Here is a 21,573-nt window from a genome sequence, read left to right as displayed (position 1 = left end):
AATGTCAGGATTTCTAGTTTCAACTTCAACTAATTCATTAAAACATAGTAGGAGAAAGTTTTCCCCCACATGGCTTCACAAACCCTACAAGGGTTTAATATGTTCCCTAAAATTCCCTCCTGATACCTCTTGCATACATCTGGAGTCATGTACATGGTCAAGGGATCATGGCTTTAGGAGAACTAGGTCCACAATAGAATGAAAAATCATACCAAATACTCTGTAAATCAAAATCACTTCCAAGAAATTGAAATTAAAATCATACCAAATAGACACCACAGGACATACAACCAAATGGATTTCTGGGTTCCACAACCTGCTTTTATGGATTGAAAATAGATAAAAATAGAAGTAGAAATGGAAAAACTATTCCAAACTCTGCTTTAATTAAGAGTAACGCTCAGCGATGTCGAGGAGACAGGTGGAGAGCTCCAGCGGTTTAGAGAGCATGACCATGTGACCCGAACCCGGCAAGACCATGATTTCCGTAACCGGATTATTGTGGATCATCCACCGCTGGTAATCCTCGTCAAGCGCATTACTTTCCTGGCACACGATGAATATCCGGCTAGCTGATCCACATTTCTCCATGGATACCAGCGTTTCCGCCTCTAAATCTGGATCACTGTGGAGATTAATGGGTCTCATCAGCATCATTGCTAGTGTCAAATCCTGTTACCCAACAACCCAACTTCTCTGTCATTAATGATAAAGACTCTCTTCAAATTAAAAGGCCATGCAAGCTTCTATATTAATTACCCCACGATACATAGAGTTACCTCTGGAGGGCAGAGACGAATAAGATGATAGAGCTTGGAGGACTAGAACTCCGGCCCAAACAAGATGGCGGGTGGTGGGTTGTGAAGGACTTCCTTCATCAGACCAATACTGGCAGTCCACCATTGAACCTATTCTTCTATGAAACTGTCAACCAAAATTGGTAGGAAACAAACCAAAAGTCAGTACAAGGAAAATTCCCTCCTCCCTCCATTGATCATGGAATGAGATAATTGGTATTGGATCGGTCGGATCGGCTTGGTATTGGTCGAGGCTGATACTATTACTTGATCGATCCTGGATCAGGTATCTGTATTGGATCAAGGGTAAAATCAAAAATAGAACTAAATTGATAAAATTGCCTGATCCGAGCCAATACTGACTGATCTGGACCGGTATCGATACCAATATCTCAATCCCTACCTTTGATTGAGAGATACTCTACGTTTATTTCTATCATTAGGGTTGCCAAAAGTTGGCAAGCACCAGTAGGCAAGACTTGAACCGATTGCTTGAAGCATGAGGCTGGCCTGATGGATTATAAAATGTGTCGGGCTCAAGCATCGATCGATTAATAATTGAACGTCTCAGTGCAAGGTAGTGGCTCAATGGTTGTTCATCCGGTAATGATCGAATGTTATAACCGATTGATACCCGACTAGTTATAATCCAATTAGCCCATTTAATTAAGGACCATTTGTGGCCCATTAAAGAACTGTTTATAGCCCAATTATTCAATTATCTCATTTAAATCTTGATTATAGTGCAATTAGCCCACTTACCTTGAATTCGATTATGGAACCAAAACCGACTGACCGAATAGAAATTATCCATGACCTCTCGCCTTTGAGATAACCAAGTAGAAACGGTATAAGACCTTAAATTGGTGAGAACCGATTAGGCTGGACCAAAACTGGTCAGACCGATCGGTTGACACTCCAATATATTATATGTCTAAATTCCTACGACTACCTGTACGTACCGCAACAAGATTGTATTTGTCAGAGCTTACCTCTTGATTAAGGGTTGGAACGGTGAAGTCCGGACCAGGCATTAGAGCAGAGGCGAAAACAGCGGCGGAGATTTTTTGCAGGGAACCTCTCCTTGGCAGCTGAGATGCTAACCCCACCCTTGCCGTGGCCCACCAGTATGACCTTCTCGTCTGGAGGAAGGGAAGCCATGACCTCCATCAACGGCTGGAAGTAATCAGAGATGGAAAGGATCTCTTCCAGTGGTTTTGAGTGGGCTCCACCAGCAGCTAGGTCAGGAGCAGTGACCTTGTGACCCCCCGACCTAAGCAACGTGGCAAACTTATACCAACACCAACTCCCATGACAAGCTCCGTGCACTAGCACGAAATGGTGCTTCTTTTCACCCTTCATTTCCGTCTCTTAGATTTAATTCCACTTTTCTTCCTCTTTCGGGCTCTCCATGCACCCACGCCTCTTCTCTATTTAAAGTCTCAATCCCTCGTTGTTTGGAGGAAAAACTTCGCGTCCCTCGTCAAGTCAATAAATTAATGTATTATAAAGTAGTAGTAGTAGTAGTAGTAAGGGTGTAAATCGGTTCGGTTTTGGTTTGATTATAGAGAGACTGTGGTTGTGATTTAGAATTCAATCGAGAATTGAATTGGTTCTAAAGTTTGATATTCAAATCGAACCTATTTGATTTCGATTCTTATTCAGTTCAAAAATTTGGTTCTTACACAGTTTGGTTCTAATTCTTCTACTCAGTCCATATATTATAATATACATATTATAATATAATAATATTATAAAATTTATGACTAACATTAATAATATATATTATAATATTAATATTATAATAAAATAACATATTGTAATTTACTATTATCCAAATTCGATTCTGTTTCGATTCCTATACTTGATCCAAAGTCAAACCAAGAACCAAATCGGTTATAAAATCTAATTCTCAAATCTAATCGAATTTTATTCGATTCGGTTTGATTTGGCTTTTTCAGTCCCGTTTCGGTTTCGATTCCTTTACTAATTTGACACCCTTAAATTATTTAAACAAAGAACATCAAAGCTGCACCATTGGAACACGTAACTCCTGAACCGGATATAGAGAACTGGTGTACGGGAGAAGCCCCAACCATAGGATCTGGCAATGAGAATTTAAACACGTGTACAATTGTCAGGTGCAGGGAACCAAACTATACTAATGGACAGAGCGTAGACAAAGGCGCATGTTCCGAAACTCATGTGCGCAATTGTCAACGGAAAACGAAAAAACAAAAAAAAAATGGGTTTTTGGTGTGAAGGACTGAAGGAAGCAATTTCATGGATAAACAAAGATGACTAACACAGAGATGTTATTAAAAAAACAAAAAAAAAAAAAGACTATGCGGAGACAGGTTGTGTGCACCGGCTCAAGTTCATGTGAAAGACGAAGGTGGCTAATTAAGACAAAACACCTCAGCCATGGAATCAATTACTTATAGTTTCAAAGTCAACTTTTATGGTTCGAGAGAATCCCCGTCCCTTCTTGGTTTAATTTCAAATCTAGCTAGATAAGTCTGATCTATTGTGTTTGAATTTCATTCTATTTGATTTCATATGTATATTTTTTTAGGGAAAAAGATCTATATTTGGTGGTGTTTTCTACACCGGACACTATGAGATGATGCCTCTGCCCCTGGCTACATACTCAAGCATGTTCACCCATTGGCCTAGAAGCTTGTGTAAAGATCATATGACTAAGTAGCGATCTCAGACCATTTTTTAAATAGATCCTATTCTATGAGGAGGGAGGTGATGAACAAAAAGGCTTGACCCAAGACCTCCTAGAGTCCTGGTAGGATAGGCTTTAATGTTTCACACATTACCAAGTGTGCTACGCACTTGTTCACAATTTCATATGTTCTAAGTTATACTCTATGAAAAGTGGGTATGTAAAATTTGGGAAAGAGAACGCCACCCATTTGCGCAGCACACGCCGCCCTTGCACCCAAAGACAAGGGCACTCAAAATGATCATTGTACCCCTGGTCATTTCCATCCTTCTAAGGGGATGTGACGGTCATTACACATGCCCCTATGCTCAGACACAGGGGCAACGTGCACTGCACGACCATGTGGCGTCCTTTCTCCCATAAAATTTATGCAAGGGTTTTTAAGGTGCCAAGGTGGCCTATGCTCTTTCACATTTAATATTTTATTTATTTTTTTTATATTTTTAAAAGGGGGAAGCTTACACGGCCGTATATGAAAACTTTCCCCTTTTTAAAAATTAATAAATTAATGTGAGAAAAGGTAAAGTACCCAATGGTTCAGAATACTTTTCCTATAATGTTTAAAATAAATAAGGGAGAAATAATGCTAAGTGGACGTGTGTGGTGCGCTACCAAAAATACTTTTCCTATAATGTTCAAAATAAGATAAGGGAGAAATTAAGAATGCTAATGGACGTGTGTGATGCGAGCCGCACGATATAGAGACGTGCAAAATAACCATCACAACCCAATGGAAAAACAAATTTTATGTTCAAATTCTAGATATGGTGTAGAATAAGATATATGAAATAGATTAATTAATTTAGTAGATTGCATCTAATGCATATTTCTTTAAAAATTCCTCATGAACACAGATAATAAAAACAAAGCATGTGGATTATATCAAAACTTGGGCACCAATAATTATAATTTGTCATGGGTAGCGACACTATTGCTGATGTAAAATTAATTTCTATATGAACATAAATAGAAAAGAAATAGGTAATAAGGTTTATGGTCATTGTTGCCTTCAACCGAGCGACAACAATGTGCCCTAGTTGGATATACAAAAGTATAATTCAACACGTTTTATGTTTGCAGTTTCCGTCATCATTATTCCATGCTTCTAATATTCTTATATTTTGCTTTATATTTCATTTTAATCTTTCTATTTTTTCCTTTATATGACAATAGTAAATTAGGGTTTATTTCTATTAACTCTTTTGAAAAAAAAAATTCCTTTTTTTTTTTTTTTTTTGTTGGTTTCTAAACACGGATAGGTGATATCTTCTAATTCTTTTTTTTTTTTGGGTAAATATCTTCTAATGCTTTCAATGCCATGATCATTGCATTCATCTAAATAGGATTTTATATTTTACTTAGTAGTGGTATTCTAGTCATTTAACAAATTTTTATTCAGCTTTTATATTTTTTTTAAGGTTAAATCATGGTAGTTTGAGTTAGTTTTATTTTAAAATAATTTTTGCATATATTTTGGCTTCTAGAGTAAAATAGGTAATGTAGGGATAGTTTTGTAATTGTAACCATATTACTTTTTAGCAATTTTTAAAATTAATTTTGGGTTTTTTATGCATTAGTAGAGCATTTTTTTATTATAAAAGCATTAGTAAATCTGATTAAGATACTTTTGGGCTTAATTTAACTCTTGCATTTAGGATGTTTTTTTTTTTTTTCTGTATTTACGGTTTCATATAGAGTTAGGGGTATTTTCATGATTTTCTGTATATTTTCAAGTCCAACTTTTCTGATTTACTCATTCTTTTTTTCAAGGGATTACGCATTATTAGAATGTTTTCGTGTTAGGTTGATATATTGTTCTTTCTTTCTTGCAAATTTTATAGTCTCTATGTGTGTGGTTGCATTCTTATAACTTTCTCATAAATGTCACTTTTCTTTTCTTATTTCAGCATTTTAGGGAAAAAAGATCTCTACTTGGTAGTGTTTCCTACGCTCTCCAATGGGTGAGCACGCCTAGGTATCTTTTTAGGAGCCAGAGGCGTCAATGTGTCATCTCACGGTGCTCTGTGAGAGGACGTAGGAAACACCACCAAGTAAAGATCTCTTACCCGCATTTTAGATAGGCACTAGGTTTAGTTTGAGATTTCATGCCCTTAACTTTTCGTTTCATTGTGTAGTGGATATAGCTTTAGGCAATTCCTTCTTCCCTTCTTTTCAATTGATTTGCGTTAATAATGGCTAAAAATCAAATTTGAAATAATGGTAAAATGGTTTTGTCATATAGGCAAGATTTGGTCCAACCAACCAAAAAAAAAGAAAAGTAATGATCCAGCCTTGGTTCACGGCCATATTTGAATCGGGTCCAAAACACCTTGGCCAGCTCAAGTGAGCCAAATAAGTTGGCTCGGGCCAGCATTTACCAGGAAATAAATGGTGTCATTGATACTTGTAGACACCCTATTTTGTCACCCTAAGAGACACTCAAAGTGATGATGTACTTGACTCTTGGAATGGTGAAAAAGATCCAATTTTAAATGGAAACACCCTTTAATCTAAGAAGACTAATCCGTTTGGTACCCTCCTCTAAAGCGGCTTCGAAAAATTGAGTAGAAATGACCAAATTGCACATGGTAGGGTTTCACCAACCAAATGATATTGTAATTAATTGGCCCAAACTTTACAAGTATATGTTTTTTTTATCATGAAAAACCAATACTAAAAAGAGTGTTCTTACCATCATTTCATGGAAATCATATCCAAGCAAGCATTAAACCCGAAAGTATTTTTAAAAATGATTTTAATAAGAAACAAAGATGATTTTTGTTCCATTAGATAATGCTCATAATTATCTTTCCCAAGAGTCTGTAAAATTTCAACCTAGGATTCAAAAGTTATGGCATTTTTAAGTTTTCTATGAAAATCAGTTGAGCCGAGCCGCCCCAAGACTCCTAGGAGCCGCCTAAATGCCTCCCCAAGCCACGGATCATTATCCCCTCTAATTTCGTACCTAGTTCAGTTCCCCAATGCCCTTAACAAGAGGGGGGGGGGCAATGACCACCCTGCCCCTTTCCAAACACTCTACTTGGATGGGATCCACCACCCCCTTATTAGAGGCAATGGGAAACTGGGCCGAGCAGGAAACTGGAGGAGATAATTTTTCCCCCAACCACATGAACCATCCCAAACCCCAAACCTCTTTCCTAAATGAGTGTGAACGGGGTTTAGGTTATTCTTGTCAATATATTCCTTAAAATCTGAATTTTGGTTTTAGAAATTTTCTAAAATGGTTTTCCTTATTAATTGGACACCTAAAAACCATTGGATCTTCCCTCCCCCATTCTATGGCCCCAAAAATCTCCCTAAACTTTCGTAAAGCATGATTACTATTTTGGGGATCTCAATCCCAACCCTCCATTTCCAAAAACCAATTTCAAGTGTTGGGATTAATAACCATGTGTTACCCTAAATCTACCTTATATTGCCATTGAGATCCCTTCTCTCGTTGATGTTTAGAATTATTTATTTGTCACAATGACGGAGATTATGGATTATTATTATTAATTTTTGTTTTGGTAAAAGCTAAACTATCACTTTGGATCTTTTGTCTTTTATTTTTTTGGTAACTAGTGAATTATTCAACTGAAACGTGTGAACAAGCGGTGGCACCAGACCTAATCAAGTCCTGAAGTCACAGAGTGGAATCCGGCCAGTCTATCAAACACACACACGACAGGGCCTTCCTAGCCAAGATGTCCGCAACATGGTTGACACTCCTTGGAACATATAAAAAAGAAACCATAGTGAAAGATCTAGCTAAGGTGAGAATATCTTCCAGGATCATTGCCACCTCTAGATGTGGGATCTTTTGTCTTCAAATCTAATGATTTAAACATTTGTAAACATGCTTATTTGAAATCATTGGAATTTTAGGGTAAAATTCTAAGTTCATATTGAAATGTTCATCGAGCTTAACCAAATTTTGGTGAAATTTCGACCATTTCAATGACACATTTTGATATTTGGTCAGGTGAAAATAGCCACCAAAATTGAAATCATGAACGATGGTTTATCGACTATGTCTTGTCTGTTCAAATTTTTATTTTAACAAATCCTAATTTAATTTTAGATGCCTTAATTTCAAAGGTTTCATTTTCATTTGATTTGTTGTTTGAGAAAATCTTACAATATCCCCTCAAAAGTGAAAACAATTAACAAATTGGACCGAGTTTTCCTTCATTCATGGTGAACGAAGAATTTCTACATCCACCACCTTTATTACTACTCTTGGGTAGAGATGTAAACGGATTGAATTCGGTCGGATAGTGGCATTATCATATTCGTATCCGATTATATTCGGACGGATTCGGATAATATTCTATCGATTTTCGGACGGATTCGAATAATTTTCGGATAGTGATTTTTTGAATACAAATTCTCCTAAATGGATATGAACATGGATCGAATACGAATTTTCGACTATCCATTGACATCTTTACCGTTTTTATGATGAGGGCTAGGGTTGAGACTTGAGAGTTCAGCAACTCCCCTTTTTTCTATTCTTCTTAGTCTTTGATTTTCTTACGTTTTTACTTTTGATTTTTTCTTGTATTTATTTTCATAGATATGTGATTCCATGTTATAACATTGTATAAAACAATATATATAAACCATAGAAAATCTAGAAAAAGAATCACATTATCTTAACTTATAAATTTATAAAAATAAGATAACAAAATCCAATAAGATAACTTAAAAGGATAGACGAACACAGAGATATATTTTAGATATTTTATTACTTTTAGATTGCTAAACAAATCGAATAATAATCGGTCGGATAGGGGGATTATCATATTCATATCCGATTAGTTTCGGATGGATTCGGATTCTCCTAAACGGATACGAACGCGGATCGAATTCGAATTTTCGAATATCCGTTTACATCCCTACTCTTGGGACATCCAAAGGATAGTTTCAACCCATAAAATAAAACAGACTTTGTATAATAACTCAATAAGTGGATTAGTTACTATGAGGAAAGAGTCGGACCAGGATCCTTTGCAGTATCGACGGGACGGCGGTGCACATCCGAATGTGTACACATGGCACACATGGCCTCTACTGTGTTGCTGAATATGCACTGCTGCCCCACCGGTACTGCAGAGAATTTTAATACGAAAGAGTCTAAGCATAACTAAGGACTATCTCTACAAGACAGGCACACAAAACCTTGGGCTTGGAGGCCATGACCATGTGTTCCAAATCCGGGATTTCCATCACCTCATCCGTTGGATTATGCTTAATCATCCACCGTTGGAAATCCTTCTTCATAACCTTGTCTTCCTCACACACGATATAAATCCGACGAACCGACCCGTATTTCTTCTCTGACACAGCCACGTCCTTTGACATATCGTCAATGCTGTACAAACGTATGGGTCTCACCAACATTGTCGCCAATGTCGAATCCTGTGTCATCACAACATACACATTCGGTTATTAAAACTCGAGATGGATTTCGGGTTCGGGTTCGGGTTTCTCAAGTCTCTCACCTCGACTGGGCTAAGGTGATATACATGTGAAGTCAGATACTTGGCCCCAAACACGAATGCGGTTGGAGGATTATCCGGCCCATTATCGTAAAAGTAACGGCTGTCCATTAAAGATTCTTGCCTCCGAAAAGACTGTTAAGAGAAAAATATATATATGTATATGAAATTACTATTTTAACCTTAGGATCCCAAACGCTAAAATCCAATTACCTCTATGTGAAATGGTGGAAACGTTGAAGGCTGGACCAGGCATCAAGGCGGTGACGAACACAGCGACGGCGATCTTATGTGGGAAATTCTCCATGACTTGAGAGATTCCCAACCCACCGAAGCTATATGGCCAACGAGGATCACTCTCTCCTCCGCAGGGAGAGAGGTCATGAAGTCTGTTAGATGTTGAAAGTAGTCGGAGACCAAGCGAAGATCACTGACTTGCCGTGGATCTACTCCGGCTGCGGCCTGATCAAGAGCCGTTTCTCTGTGACCGGCAGAGCGTAACAAAGTTGCGAGCTTATACCAAGACCAGGCCCCAAAACAAACGCCATGAACGAGCACGAAATGTTTCTCGCTTTGTGGTTGTGCTTTTGATTCTGTAATACCCAGAACCAGAAAGGAAAAGAGGAGAACCAGAGAGACGAAATTCCTTTTGCCATTCTTCCCCGTCTTCATTTTCATAATAAAATGACTTGATCTTTGGAAACACAGTGGAATTGAAGTTTTTTGAAAGATAATCAAAGATCTGAAGTGGTGGATCGGAGGAGGCGCTTTTTTATGATTTTTTCTTGGGATAGCAATCGTCATTGAATGGAGTCTGTTTATCGGATCAACTACTCCCGAGTGTGACAAGATGCTTTGAAGTAGAAAACGACAACTATAGTCAATAGCAAAAACCTGTCCAGGTACAACTAACTGCTCACCAATTCAATCTCTCAGACGTACCGAACTTATAGACCTCACTTATAAATCTGTTTGTGCCTGCTTTAGAATGCACGAAAGAGAGAGACGCATTTTTGAGTTTCCAGTGTAGAAGATATATGGGTGAAATAGATCCAGCCTTCATTCAAGCCATCGAGCACCGGCCTAATCTCAGCGGGGTGGAGGCCGGAGGGATCCCACTGATCGACCTCTCCCTCTTAAGCACTCACTCTTTGGAGGGATATTGCATAGACCATCCACAGACCATATCGGATCTAGTGGAGGAGATAGCGAGTGCATCCAAAGACTGGGGGTTTTTTCAGGTGATCAACCATGGCGTGCAGCCCGATCTGCGCCGGAGGGTTGAGACGACGGCGAAGGAGTTCTTCGATGTACCTCTGGAAGAAAAGCGTAAGGTGATGAGAGACGAGGTGAATCCGTTGGGTTACTACGACAGCGAGCACACCAAGAATGTGAGGGACTGGAAGGAGGTGTTCGACTTCACTGTAGATGATCCTACCGTGATCCCGCTTACCCCTGAACCGGACGATCAGCGCCTGCGGCAGATCAGCAATCAGTGGCCTGATTATCCTACTGATTTTAGGTACTTGTAAATTTTAATTGATCATCTAGAGTTGTTCTTGCTCGTGAGATTGAGCCAACACCAAAATTGAAAATTGAAAATTGAAATGGGTGTATAATGCAGGGACGCCTGTGAGGAATATTGTCGAGCAGTTGAGAAGCTATCGTTTAAACTGCTGGAACTCATCTCACTGAGCTTCGGCTTGCCTGCAAAACGATTTAATGACTTCTTCAAAGACCATACCAGTTTTGTCCGTCTCAATCACTACCCTCCTTGCCCGTCACCTCATCTCGCTCTCGGCGTTACCCGACACAAGGATGCGGTTGCCCTCACCGTCCTTGCACAGGATGATGTAGGGGGTCTGGAAGTGAAGCGCAAGACGGATGGTGAGTGGATCAAGGTCAAGCCCATCCCTGATTCTTTTGTCATCAATGTCGGAGACATTATTCAGGTAACATAGATGACAAATCATCATCTTTCCCTCTTTTAATTTGGCCATTCTCTTGAATGTGTATAGAGTAGCTAAATGGGAACTGGATTTCAACCTTCAATTAACAACAGGTCTGGAGCAACGACAGGTATGAGAGTGTGGAGCATAGGGTAGTGGTAAATTCGGAGAGGGAGAGGTTTTCCATTCCATTCTTCTTCAACCCTTCACATTACGTGATGATAAAACCTTTGGAGGAACTGGTGGATGAGGAGAAGCAACCCGCCAAGTATAAAGAATACAACTGGGGGAAGTTCTTCAGTACGAAGAAGCTTAGCAATTTCAAGAAGCTTTACGTTGAAAACATACAAATTATTCACTTCAAGATATCTGAATAAGTACACAACCTAGGCAAGGTTACAAGAGTTTTTTCTGTAATGAGAGTGCAGGATAAGAATGTCTATCCTCCCCTTGTTGTACAAGTTCCTCTGTGTTGTTCCCTCTTGAGACCATCCGAATGCCTCGTCTAGGGGATTGGGCTCCTCTCCAATGAGGGCATATAAAAAGCCAGTGAGTTGCACAACAATGCAGTGCCAGTGAGCTTGGAGAGTTGATCCTTTGCTTTAGGCATGGATGTAGTAAGATCAACTGGTATTTTTGTGGCAATTGGTAGCACGGTCATGGTAAATGAGTTTATAGGGAACAATTTACATGGTATAAAAGGGTTCTTACGAATGAATAATCTATAAACCAAATCAAAAGTCATGGAGAAGAAGCATACCCATGTTGTAGTTGCGATGTAGAGGCCAATCAAAGGAACAAGTGAACCATACAATATTGTAACCAATTGTCCATTCACACAACCTCCTTTGCCCATGTTTGCTTTTTCTTCTTCTTTCTCCTCCTTAAACAATGGTCAATGCATGAATGGAAAATTTTGAAGCTCTTTTAAAATGGTTCTTCATGTTGGAAAACCTTCACGATGTGCAGCGTACATCATGCGGGCTAAGGAGGCCTTGATCCCAAGAAGTTCTAGTAGTTTCTTCTTAGTAACTCTTTCCTTTTTCCGGTGGATATAGAATCCCTCCCCTGAGGGCTAAGGTAAGATGCCCGCATCCCAAAAACATAAAAGATGGGATTCCTTCCATGTGGTAGCATATCATCTTAGCTGCAATTTTACTCCATCTATTGGTTCATTTTGCCTTACAAAAGGAATCATGGCCCCATTGATCTTTCATTTTCATAATGAACTGAGAATCACTTTATAAAATGACCTTATGAGACGATAATTTTGTAACATGTCCATCATTTTATGATTTAAACTATCTATGCCAACATCTTAGCCATTCAATGATTTGGGCTTCTAATTTGCTTGAATATCGGACATTCTTTTCTTGTTATTGTCCCCACCTGCCCGATAGAATATTAGAAGCATACGCAAAGGCTTCCCAACATGAAGAACCATTTTAAAAGAGCTTAAAAAATTTTCATTCATGCATGTAATGACCATTGATTAAGGAGGAAGAAGAAGCAAACATGGGCAAAGGAGGTTGTGTGGATGGACAACTGGTTATAGCATTGTATGGTTCACCCGTTCCTTTGATTGGCCTCTACATCGCGGTTGCAACATGGGTATGTTTATTCTCAATGATTTTTGATTTGATTTATGGATTATTCATTCGTAAGAACCCTTTTATACCAAGTAAACTGTTCCCTATGAACTCATTTACCATGACGGTGCTAACAATTGCCACAAAAATACCAGTTGATCTTACTACATCCATGCCTAGAGTTGAGGATCAGCTCTCCAAGCTCACTGGCACTGCATTGTTGTGCACCTCACTAGCTTTTTATATGCCCTCATTGAGTACTATGGGCACATCTGAGCTTTATGGAAACATGGCAGCATTGAGCGTGATGGTGATTACTATGGTTGTTAATGTGTGTATGCAAATGAGCACAGGTGTAATCTTTGCTTTCAATATAGAACACATCATTATCATGGTTTGCATCTTAGTATTGCTTTTGTTCATGTGGTCATCTGCTACAGGGTTTAGAAGCAGAAAACTCATTTTTTTAAGGAGATTCAGGGGTAATTTGTCAGATACAATCGATACCGTATTGGTTTTGCAGGTTATCGATACCCATTTTGATACCGTGCACTAAAACTATGGAACAGATCGACTCTCTTCAAACACCCTACTTCTCTCTCTTCCTCTTTTTATTCAATTTACCTTCTCGTATTTTTTATAATTTACGAAACACCCCCTGAAAATGAACCGATATTCAGATCACCCCTTGTTATTTGAAAATACTCAGAACAACCCCTGCATGAGAGTCCTATACTCACAGTAGTACATTAGTCCCTACCGTTAGTTTTACACTGTTACGTTAGCAAGTTAAAAAAATTTAAATCCCTAAAATGCCCTTGACCAGTATATAGTTATCATTTTACCCTTTAATCTGAAAACCCCTAATTCGATCCTCTTCCTCGCACCACTCTCTTCCTGTGTAAGTTGTGCGCCGGAGTTCAGGGAGGTTCAAGGTACAAAAACTCCATGAGATTATAGAATTTGTTTCACAATCCCCTACCCTATTTGAACCAACAAGAATCCATCTAAAAAATCAACAATCAAAAGGTTAGATCTGAAATCAGGAACCGGCGGTAAGTTCAGAACCAGATTCAAAATCGGTTCTGCAACTCTCAAATCAGCAAGCTCTTGGATCCAAATTTGTTGGAATGGAATCGGCCTAAGGTAATGACTCCAGCCTCCCAAATTTGATGCTGAAAGGAGATGATACGAGACAGACCCTTCTGCTCATTGTTCTTAGAAGGTTTTTATCTTTGTCTATCAATGGCGGCTCTTCTTGCGGTAGTACTTGATAAAAACATACTTATAATTGGGTTGCACCAGCAAGTCTTAACCATATATACAAGCTTTTTTGTTGAGCCTTGGTTTGATCCTCTTCAGGTCATGGATCAAACTAGAGAAGTAGTCGAGCGAGTCTCTATAGCAGGATGCTTACGAAGGGTTTATCCAAGAGGAATACACCAATGCCAAATGGGCGGTTGCGGTAATGTCTGCTAAAATACTGCTAACCATTCTTTTAGCGGCCGTCGTTGCGGAAACAGTAGGAATGATTCTACTCCGGTGCTCCTTCTCAAGCGCCGATGAAGAGAAATCCCTCCGCCCACTACTCTTCCCCTTTCCCCATAAATAACGGTAAACCAGGGACGGTTTTACCTTTTTTTTTTGGGTGAAAGCGGGTGGTTTTACATTGAATGGTTAAGATTTAATATAAAAAAAATCAATGGTTTAGATTCGGGTGGTGAGTGTAAGGTGTGCCTTTAAACTTAATGGGTAATTATGTCATTTTAGTTTTTGGTTTGATGTTAGTTAACACCGTTAATGTAGAGGGGGACGGATGAGTATTTTCAAATAAGCTGGGGTGATCTGAGTATCGGTCTATTTTCAAGGGGTGTTTCGTAAATTATCCTTTATTTTTTATTAACCTACAATGCGATTCTCAAATCGTCACTCTTCTTCTCCTTCTTCATATTCGCAGAAGCAAAAGGCAACCCTCCCTCTCCATTACAATTGATCTATACACGACCATCTTTATCTCTCCTCAACCTCGCAGTCATGGGATAGAACGACACAAGATCAATCATCGGATTGTCTCTGCCTTTTTGGCAATTTCAATTGAGAATCCATGAAAGATGGATCTGTTTCAGAGAAGGAAACACACCTGTAATGGAGATGAAGGAGAAGAACTGGATCACGGTGAGGATCAGGTCGATCTGTTTGAAGAAAAACGATGAGGATGAAATATTGAATAAAAAATTAATTAGATTGAAAATTTGAAGAAAAAAAAAACTAAATGGAGTAAAAAAACGGGAGAGAGAAGCGGGTGGATGCTTTCATTTTTTACTATTTTAATGGCAAAAATAATAAACAATAGAAGAAGAATGGTAGGTTAATTAGATTAACAAGTTACTAGGTGAAAAGGAAAGATAATCTGGGTATTTAAAAACATGAGGGTAGAAGGAGATTTATAAGTTTAAAAGATGGAGAGTATCAGAAAAGAAGTTAAGGTATTTAGTTTTAATAAATATACCTAAGTGTAGGGTAGTGATAGTAATTGCCCCTTTTTTGTTCTTTCCCTTGTATCTGTTGAGCTATGTAAGATTCCAGAGGAGAAAAAGTCAATAAACTTGGGCGGTGATCCCGTCCATAAATTCATCAAATCATTGATGCAAAGCACGGGCGATCCGTATTGGTATCGCTAGTCACCAATCCCCATACAATACAGTTTATGTATCGGTGAAATGGTACTAACCAAAAACAATCAAAAGTACATTTCGGGGCCAAAGTAGGAGATTCGGGTCCATTTATACAGATCCGTCGAACCCAACTGTAGGGCTGTCGATCAAAATATCTATTTTCCTAACACTATAAATAGGACACCCCCCCCCCTCCCCCCGCCCTTTCATTTTCAATCTGAATCTCAGGGTTCCAGACCCCTTTTGAAGCTTTTTCTTCCCTTTTTCGATGTTGCCTCGATGCCCCATTACTCTGCAGATAGTCTCTCAATAAGCCCTTGATGTCTCAAAATTCGTAAAAATTGAAAATTTTTCTAAATTTGATTTAGAAGTACGTGTGTGATCTACTTCTAAACTTAACACTTTTTTTTTTTTTTGAGAGAGAGAGAGAGTCCTTCCCCCTCCACCTGAACTGGGATTTTGCCTGAATTTCTTTAAAAAAGTATACCTCATAAGCTGAAATTTAGCCGGAACTTCAACGAAGTTCTTACGATAAGTCGGGTTCTGTCTGAATTCATCAACAAAAGTTTGTTTGATAAGTCCAATAGAGCCGAAGTTCCGCCGAAATCTTTGCATGAAAGTTCTTTCCTTTCTAATCCTTGTTGGAGGCCAAACTCATGTATCTTCACCTCCTCATTTCATTTTGAAATTGGCATAATGTAGGCCATCAAAGTAACTTACTTGAATGTACATATTAATATTTCTTAGGGTTAATTTCATGGATACCCCCTGTAAGTATATAATATATCACGGACATACCAAACTTTGAAAAAATATCACAAACCACCCTTACTTTATGTTTTTATTTCAACCTAGTCCACTCCGTTAAGTCTGTGCAGTTAACTTGCTTTTAATTCTTTTATAATGGCGCAATTACCCTTACCACAGGTGAACTTTCCATAATACCCTTTAAGGTATTAAACAATGGGTTTTCCTATCAAACCAACACGAACCGGTTCGATCAGACCAATAGGACCGAACAGATATTGAATCCCAAGACAAAACCCTAGGTCATCCATCGTCTTCTTCCTCTCAGATGAATGGGTTTTCTTCAAGAATAACTAATTCCTTCTACTGTCTCTTTTGCCCACCACCCCTGTACTCCACTCCCCTAATTAATTGTTTTTTTAAAAAAAAAACTTTAAGTCGGTTTATTTGAACTTTGAATCTTAATCTTACTGTTCCGGGTGAGGATGTTTTGTATATATAGATTTGGTGCTTTGCTTTGGTTGGCGGAGATCCCTTTTGCTGTGGTAGATTGGAGATGAGTGCAATGCGAGGTGTTATCAAGAGCTGCATCTTAATGTTGTATCGGGTGAAGTGTCACTGAGTTTTCTGTAAGGACATTCCTGAAAGAAATACAATGTATGGGAGAGCTGGACTTGATAGATTCAAGAAAGCTCAAACGGTAGAGCCATTCTCTGTGACCCTTAATTCAGCTCCTAAAGCATCTGGGGAACCCATTTCTAAGGCATCTACCCACAACTCTGCTCCATCCTTTAAGTCTCAACCGCTCCACCCACAGACGCAATTGCAGCAGCTACACCATGTTCCTCAAAAACCATCTCGAATGGGATAGTTGTGGCTTTCTGAGCCACCTCATGTGCCTTGCTCGTGAAATTCTTGATCCAATTGTTGCAGAGGAGTGAAGATTAAGAGGTAGAAGGGTTCAGGAGTTCCAAACAGCAAAACAAAGTCTGAAATTTATTTTAGGGTTTCAAATCGTTCATTCAATGACTCTGTGTTAAAAAACCAAAACGGCGGGGGTAGTGGAAGTGGTGGTGGTTGGAGTTTGGAGTAGGACTAACCGTAATAAGGCACCTCGAACGTCACTTTTCAAAGCTAGGATATCTCAAATGTTATTTTTCCAAACTTAAGGCACCTTAGATGTAATTTATCCATTTTTTATTTATATAACTAACTAACTAAGGGGGTAAAATGGACATCTCAATTTTGAGTGCTTATTATGCTTAATGTCAGGGGGGTGGCTGATATTTTGACAAGGTTTGATATGTTCGTGATATATTGCATACTTACAGGGATGTCTGTGAAATTAATCCTATTTATTAAGATTTTTATGAAGTTTCTATACGTATACTTGTCCATCATGCATCATAACTATGCATAAAATGTTATATATGTCCTTTAAGGGTATTTTGGTAATTTATCAAGTGCAGTTCTGAAGCATCATTCTAGTCATACCATTTGGTATGTCTTGTCATCTTAAGTTGATTAACATCACTTTCGATGCCTACTATACCCCTAAGTGTCTGTTTTGACACTTTTTACCATTTGGCCCTTAGAGGCATTTTGGTCATTCTGCGGACAAACTTTGTTCAGGATCCCGGAAAGGTTCCTGCCACTTGTGCTACATGTTTTAAGCATAAGACAACATTTTTCTGCATTTTTTGCATTTTTTGCCTTCTAGGGATATTTTGGTAATTTTAATAGTTTGTCTTTGTTTGAATTTTAGATATTTTTAATACCTCACATGCATGATTTTAATGTAATTAATCATGTTTTAATCAATGGTGATGTTTAATGTGACTTTATGTACTTACCTTGACCTCCTATCAATTTAGGTCGTTAAAGTAACATTTTTTTTGTGCAATGTTTTTTAACATATAACATATTTGAATTCTTGTGAAGCATGATATCTAATCATTTGTTAGTCTCGTATGTTAATATAGGACATTTTGTTTGAGAGAATATTTGAATCTTAGCATCTAGTATAAAGACCGGTTCATCCGGACAGAGTGGAGTGTGTAAAACCTTCGCCCCTTCGTATCTTGACCTCTTACCCAAACTGGCCAGACCTTATGGAATCAATCGTAATCCTATCCTTTAACCAAGATTTGATCTACCTCTAAATTCTAGGCCCTTATCAACCTAGGTGACTACTCACTTCCTTTATTTTAAATTGTGCATCCCCACACCCCAACACCATTTCATTGTTGTTAATTTCACACATTTGAGTCACTAACAAAGGGAGTGATACCCTCTGAGGACACCCGCAAGGTATACCAGCCCGGAGGCATTGAAGGTATACCAGCCCGGAGGCATTGAACCTTTCAAACATACACATCGTTTCTCCTGTGTTTGTTTAAATCGTATTCTAATTTTATGTATTAAATCTGCGTTATAGGGTTCTACATATGCAAAACCCAAGATTATCTAACATCCCAATCCGAACATGCAAGGATCATTAGATAGTAAGTAGTTTTAGGGTTTGATCTTCTAAGAGTGGTTATATAGAGATTGGTTTCTCAATCTTCTAGAGTGGTGTAGCTAGACCACATTGTAATCTGCTCAAATTATCCTGTTTGACATCCAAGAAGGATATATTCGTTTCCGCAGCTACTGCAACTCCCTTCCAAATCCATTTCCATTTTATTCTAAATACATCATAGAATTGTATGGGCTCCAATGAATTGAGAAGTTTCTTTTACTTATCCCTTATTTTATTTTAAAATTTTTTTAACGGCAACCAAACTCGGATCTAGATCGTCTACGGCGCAGCTACCCATCCTGCCTGTGCTGTGCTGCCTGTGCAGACACAGGCTGTGCGCAAAGACCGTCTTACCCCCCGCCGTAGACGATCCAAATTGACCAAACTCTACCTTTTTAAGAATAACGCTCAGCAATGTCGAGGAGACAGGTGCAGAGCTCAAGCGATATACAGAGCATAACCATGTGGTCGGAACCGTGGAAGACTTTGACTTCCGTCACCGGATTATTGTGAATCATCCACCGCTGGTAATCCTCGTTCATCACCTTATCTTCCTGGCACACGATGAATACGCGGCTAACTGACCCATATTTCTCCATGGACACCACCGTTTCCTTCACCAATTCTCGATCGCCGTAGAGACTCAAGGGTCTCACCAGCATCTTTGCCAGTGTCAAATCCTGTTACCAAACAAAAGCAACTACTTCTCTGTCAAATTCTAAAGACTCTAAAATAGCTTCAACGTCGTAATAGTTACCTCCGGAGGGCAGAGCTGATAAAGCTTGGAGGCCAAGCACTCCGGCCCAAACAAGATGGGAGTTGGTGGGTTATCGGGTCCATCTTCAAACCAATACTCGGTATCCACCTTTGAACTTGAACCCATTCTGTTTTGATACTGTAAATCAAAAATTGGTGGACACCAAACCGTTATGTGGGCAAAAGAAATAAAATAATAAGAAGAATTTTCCACCTTTGATTTGAGATATCCTCATCCTCTATCTCTACCATCTATATTCTTAGAGTTACGACCACCTGTGTGACAAAATGATGAATTTTTATCCTCTCAAGTGCAGTTTTTTTTTGTTGTTAGGTAGAAAGAATCGTACATTAAAAGAACCAAAATGGGTTACACACTGTCTCCCATAACAGGCGTTACAGAAAAACATGGATCAGAATTGGGCCAGACAGTCCTACCCGTAATAGACTGAGCCCTCCTGACTAGGGTATCTGCTAATTGATTCGCAGCCCTAGCAATACAAATAAACTGACACATGTTGAAATAAGAGGCCAAATGTACAATATCATCAATGATTGACCGAATAGTCAAAGGTGATGGTTTGGAGTAATTTTGTAAACATGAGATCACCTCCAGATTGTCGCTTTCCACCATAATATATCTCACATCCTCAGCCAGAGCTGCCAAGATCCCTTCTCTAATAGCTAAGGCCTCTCCCACCAGCACCGTTGTGAAGGTATATGGATCCGATGCTGCATATAGAGTGTTCGCCGTACTATCACGAAGAATGAACCCCAGGCCACTACGGCCATTTATCGGGTTGAGTGATGCGTCACAGTTTAATTTAAGGTAATCTGGTGGAGGAGGAGACCAGCAGGCTTTAGATGAGGGAGGGGAGCGAATAGTAGGAGCTGGTGGCAAAGAGGGTTCAGCATCAAGGAAATACCTAGTGCACCACACTTGACCATCCCATGGTGGCCATGAGATTGAGAAAATGAACTTTAAGACCCCATTTGTTTAGAGGGGATTTAGGTGGGATGGGGAAAAACTGATGTGGCACTTCGAAATCCCAACCCAACCTTGTGTGGTTAGTTTGGGGAGGTGAATTTACAAAAGCTCAAGAGAAATCATTAATTGCTTTCTCTATTCATGTGACACTTCAAAATTCCACCCCAAATTGGTGAGACTTTGGTTACTGTTCATTGAAAAATAACTTTACCTCAACATTTTCACCCCAACAAAACCCCACTAACATGTGGGTCCCATCTTCCTAACAATCCCAATCCCAACCCCTCCTTCCCCGAGTTCGGTTCCTCTGCACGTACCAATAGGTGAACGTACATGTGAGAGCCAACCACCTGTCCTATTTTTGCCATTTACAAGGGGAGGAGGGGTTTTTATAGAAACAAAATTAAAATGTGATTGGCTCTGAGATGTACGTTCACCTGTTGATACGTGCAGATGATCCATTCTCACCTTCTCCTCGGATAAAAATCCTCTGCAGCTAGGTGTGCGATGCACATCCTACGGCACAACAGAGGCCATGTGTGCCAGGTGTGCCACGTGGCCTCTATTGTGCCACAGGATGTGCACCGCACAGAGGATCTTGGTCCCCTTCCCCTCTAAACATACATGACCTAAAGGTGCATTGCCGTCGGATGCACAAGTGAGGTGTCGATGGTGAAATGCTCAGTGCACCACACTTAAGTGGATAAGATTGCCTTGTTCTGAGTATAAATGGTAGCTTTACCTCTTGATTAAGAGTTGGGAAAAGTGAAGTTTGGACCAGGCATCAGAGCAGAGGCGAAAACAGAGACGGAAATCTTGTGAGGGTACCTCTCCATGGCAGCTGAGATGCTAAGACCACCGAAGCTGTGGCCCACCAGTATCACTTTTTCGTCTGGAGGAAGGGAGGCGATGACCTCCATCAATGGCTGGAAGTAGTCAGAGATGGAACGGATCTCTTCCTTTCGCTTTAAGTTGATTCCTGAAGCAGCTAGATCAGGAGCAGTGACCTTGTGACCCGCCGATCTCAGCAGCGTGGCAAGCTTATACCAACATCAACCTCCATGAAAACCTCCGTTTACCTGCACGAAATGATACTTCTTTTCTCCCTTCCTTTCCGTCTTGAATTCCAGTTTTCTTTCTTTCTTTGGTCTCTTCACCTTCTGCTTTGCCTTAAGCGTGGCTTCTTATCATTTTCTTTCTTCCCCTTGTGGCCCACCACTATCACTTTGCCTTAAGCTTGTCTTCAACTTTGCATAGGAGAAAAGTAAAGAAACTTTGTGTCTTGATGAAAAATCATCACCTCAATTTGCCTG

The 21,573-nt window shown here is 39.4% G+C and overlaps 2 protein-coding genes and 1 pseudogene across 2 annotated transcripts; 1 reads left to right on the top strand and 2 right to left on the bottom strand.

The window, feature by feature from the left end:
- Nucleotides 1-361: 361 nt before the first annotated feature.
- On the bottom strand, nt 362-9,707 carry LOC122662776 (annotated as a pseudogene).
- Nucleotides 9,708-10,057: 350 nt separating this feature from the next.
- LOC122661466 (protein DMR6-LIKE OXYGENASE 1-like) lies at nt 10,058-11,361 on the top strand. The gene is made up of 3 exons (XM_043856858.1): nt 10,058-10,557; nt 10,660-10,987; nt 11,098-11,361. Exons 1-3 carry the CDS (start codon nt 10,073-10,075, stop codon nt 11,359-11,361), a joined length of 1,077 nt encoding a protein of 358 aa, XP_043712793.1. The 5' UTR covers nt 10,058-10,072.
- Nucleotides 11,362-18,911: 7,550 nt separating this feature from the next.
- On the bottom strand, nt 18,912-21,352 carry LOC122661469 (salicylic acid-binding protein 2-like). Its single transcript, XM_043856862.1, has 3 exons — nt 21,003-21,352; nt 19,274-19,411; nt 18,912-19,196 (listed from the first exon to the last, which is right to left on the bottom strand). The coding sequence occupies exons 2-3, from the start codon at nt 19,397-19,399 to the stop codon at nt 18,912-18,914; spliced, it is 411 nt and encodes a 136-aa protein (XP_043712797.1). The 5' UTR covers nt 19,400-19,411; nt 21,003-21,352.
- Nucleotides 21,353-21,573: the final 221 nt, after the last annotated feature.

This window comes from Telopea speciosissima, chromosome 5 (genome assembly GCF_018873765.1).
Source record: "Telopea speciosissima isolate NSW1024214 ecotype Mountain lineage chromosome 5, Tspe_v1, whole genome shotgun sequence".
Classification (NCBI taxonomy): Eukaryota; Viridiplantae; Streptophyta; class Magnoliopsida; order Proteales; family Proteaceae; genus Telopea; species Telopea speciosissima.
This window is presented reverse-complemented; position numbering and strand designations above follow the sequence as displayed.

Excerpts from the sequence above, each read along its gene's own strand:
- LOC122661466 (XM_043856858.1), top strand. The coding sequence starts at position 10,073 with ATGGGTGAAATAGATCCAGCCTTCATTCAAGCCATCGAGCACCGGCCT. Across the intron at positions 10,558-10,659 it reads GATTATCCTACTGATTTTAG|GGACGCCTGTGAGGAATATT; the intron begins GTACTTGTAAAT and ends TGTATAATGCAG. Across the intron at positions 10,988-11,097 it reads ATGTCGGAGACATTATTCAG|GTCTGGAGCAACGACAGGTA; the intron begins GTAACATAGATG and ends AATTAACAACAG.
- LOC122661469 (XM_043856862.1), bottom strand. The coding sequence starts at position 19,399 with ATGGGTTCAAGTTCAAAGGTGGATACCGAGTATTGGTTTGAAGATGGA. Across the intron at positions 19,197-19,273 it reads ATCAGCTCTGCCCTCCGGAG|GATTTGACACTGGCAAAGAT; the intron begins GTAACTATTACG and ends GTTTGGTAACAG.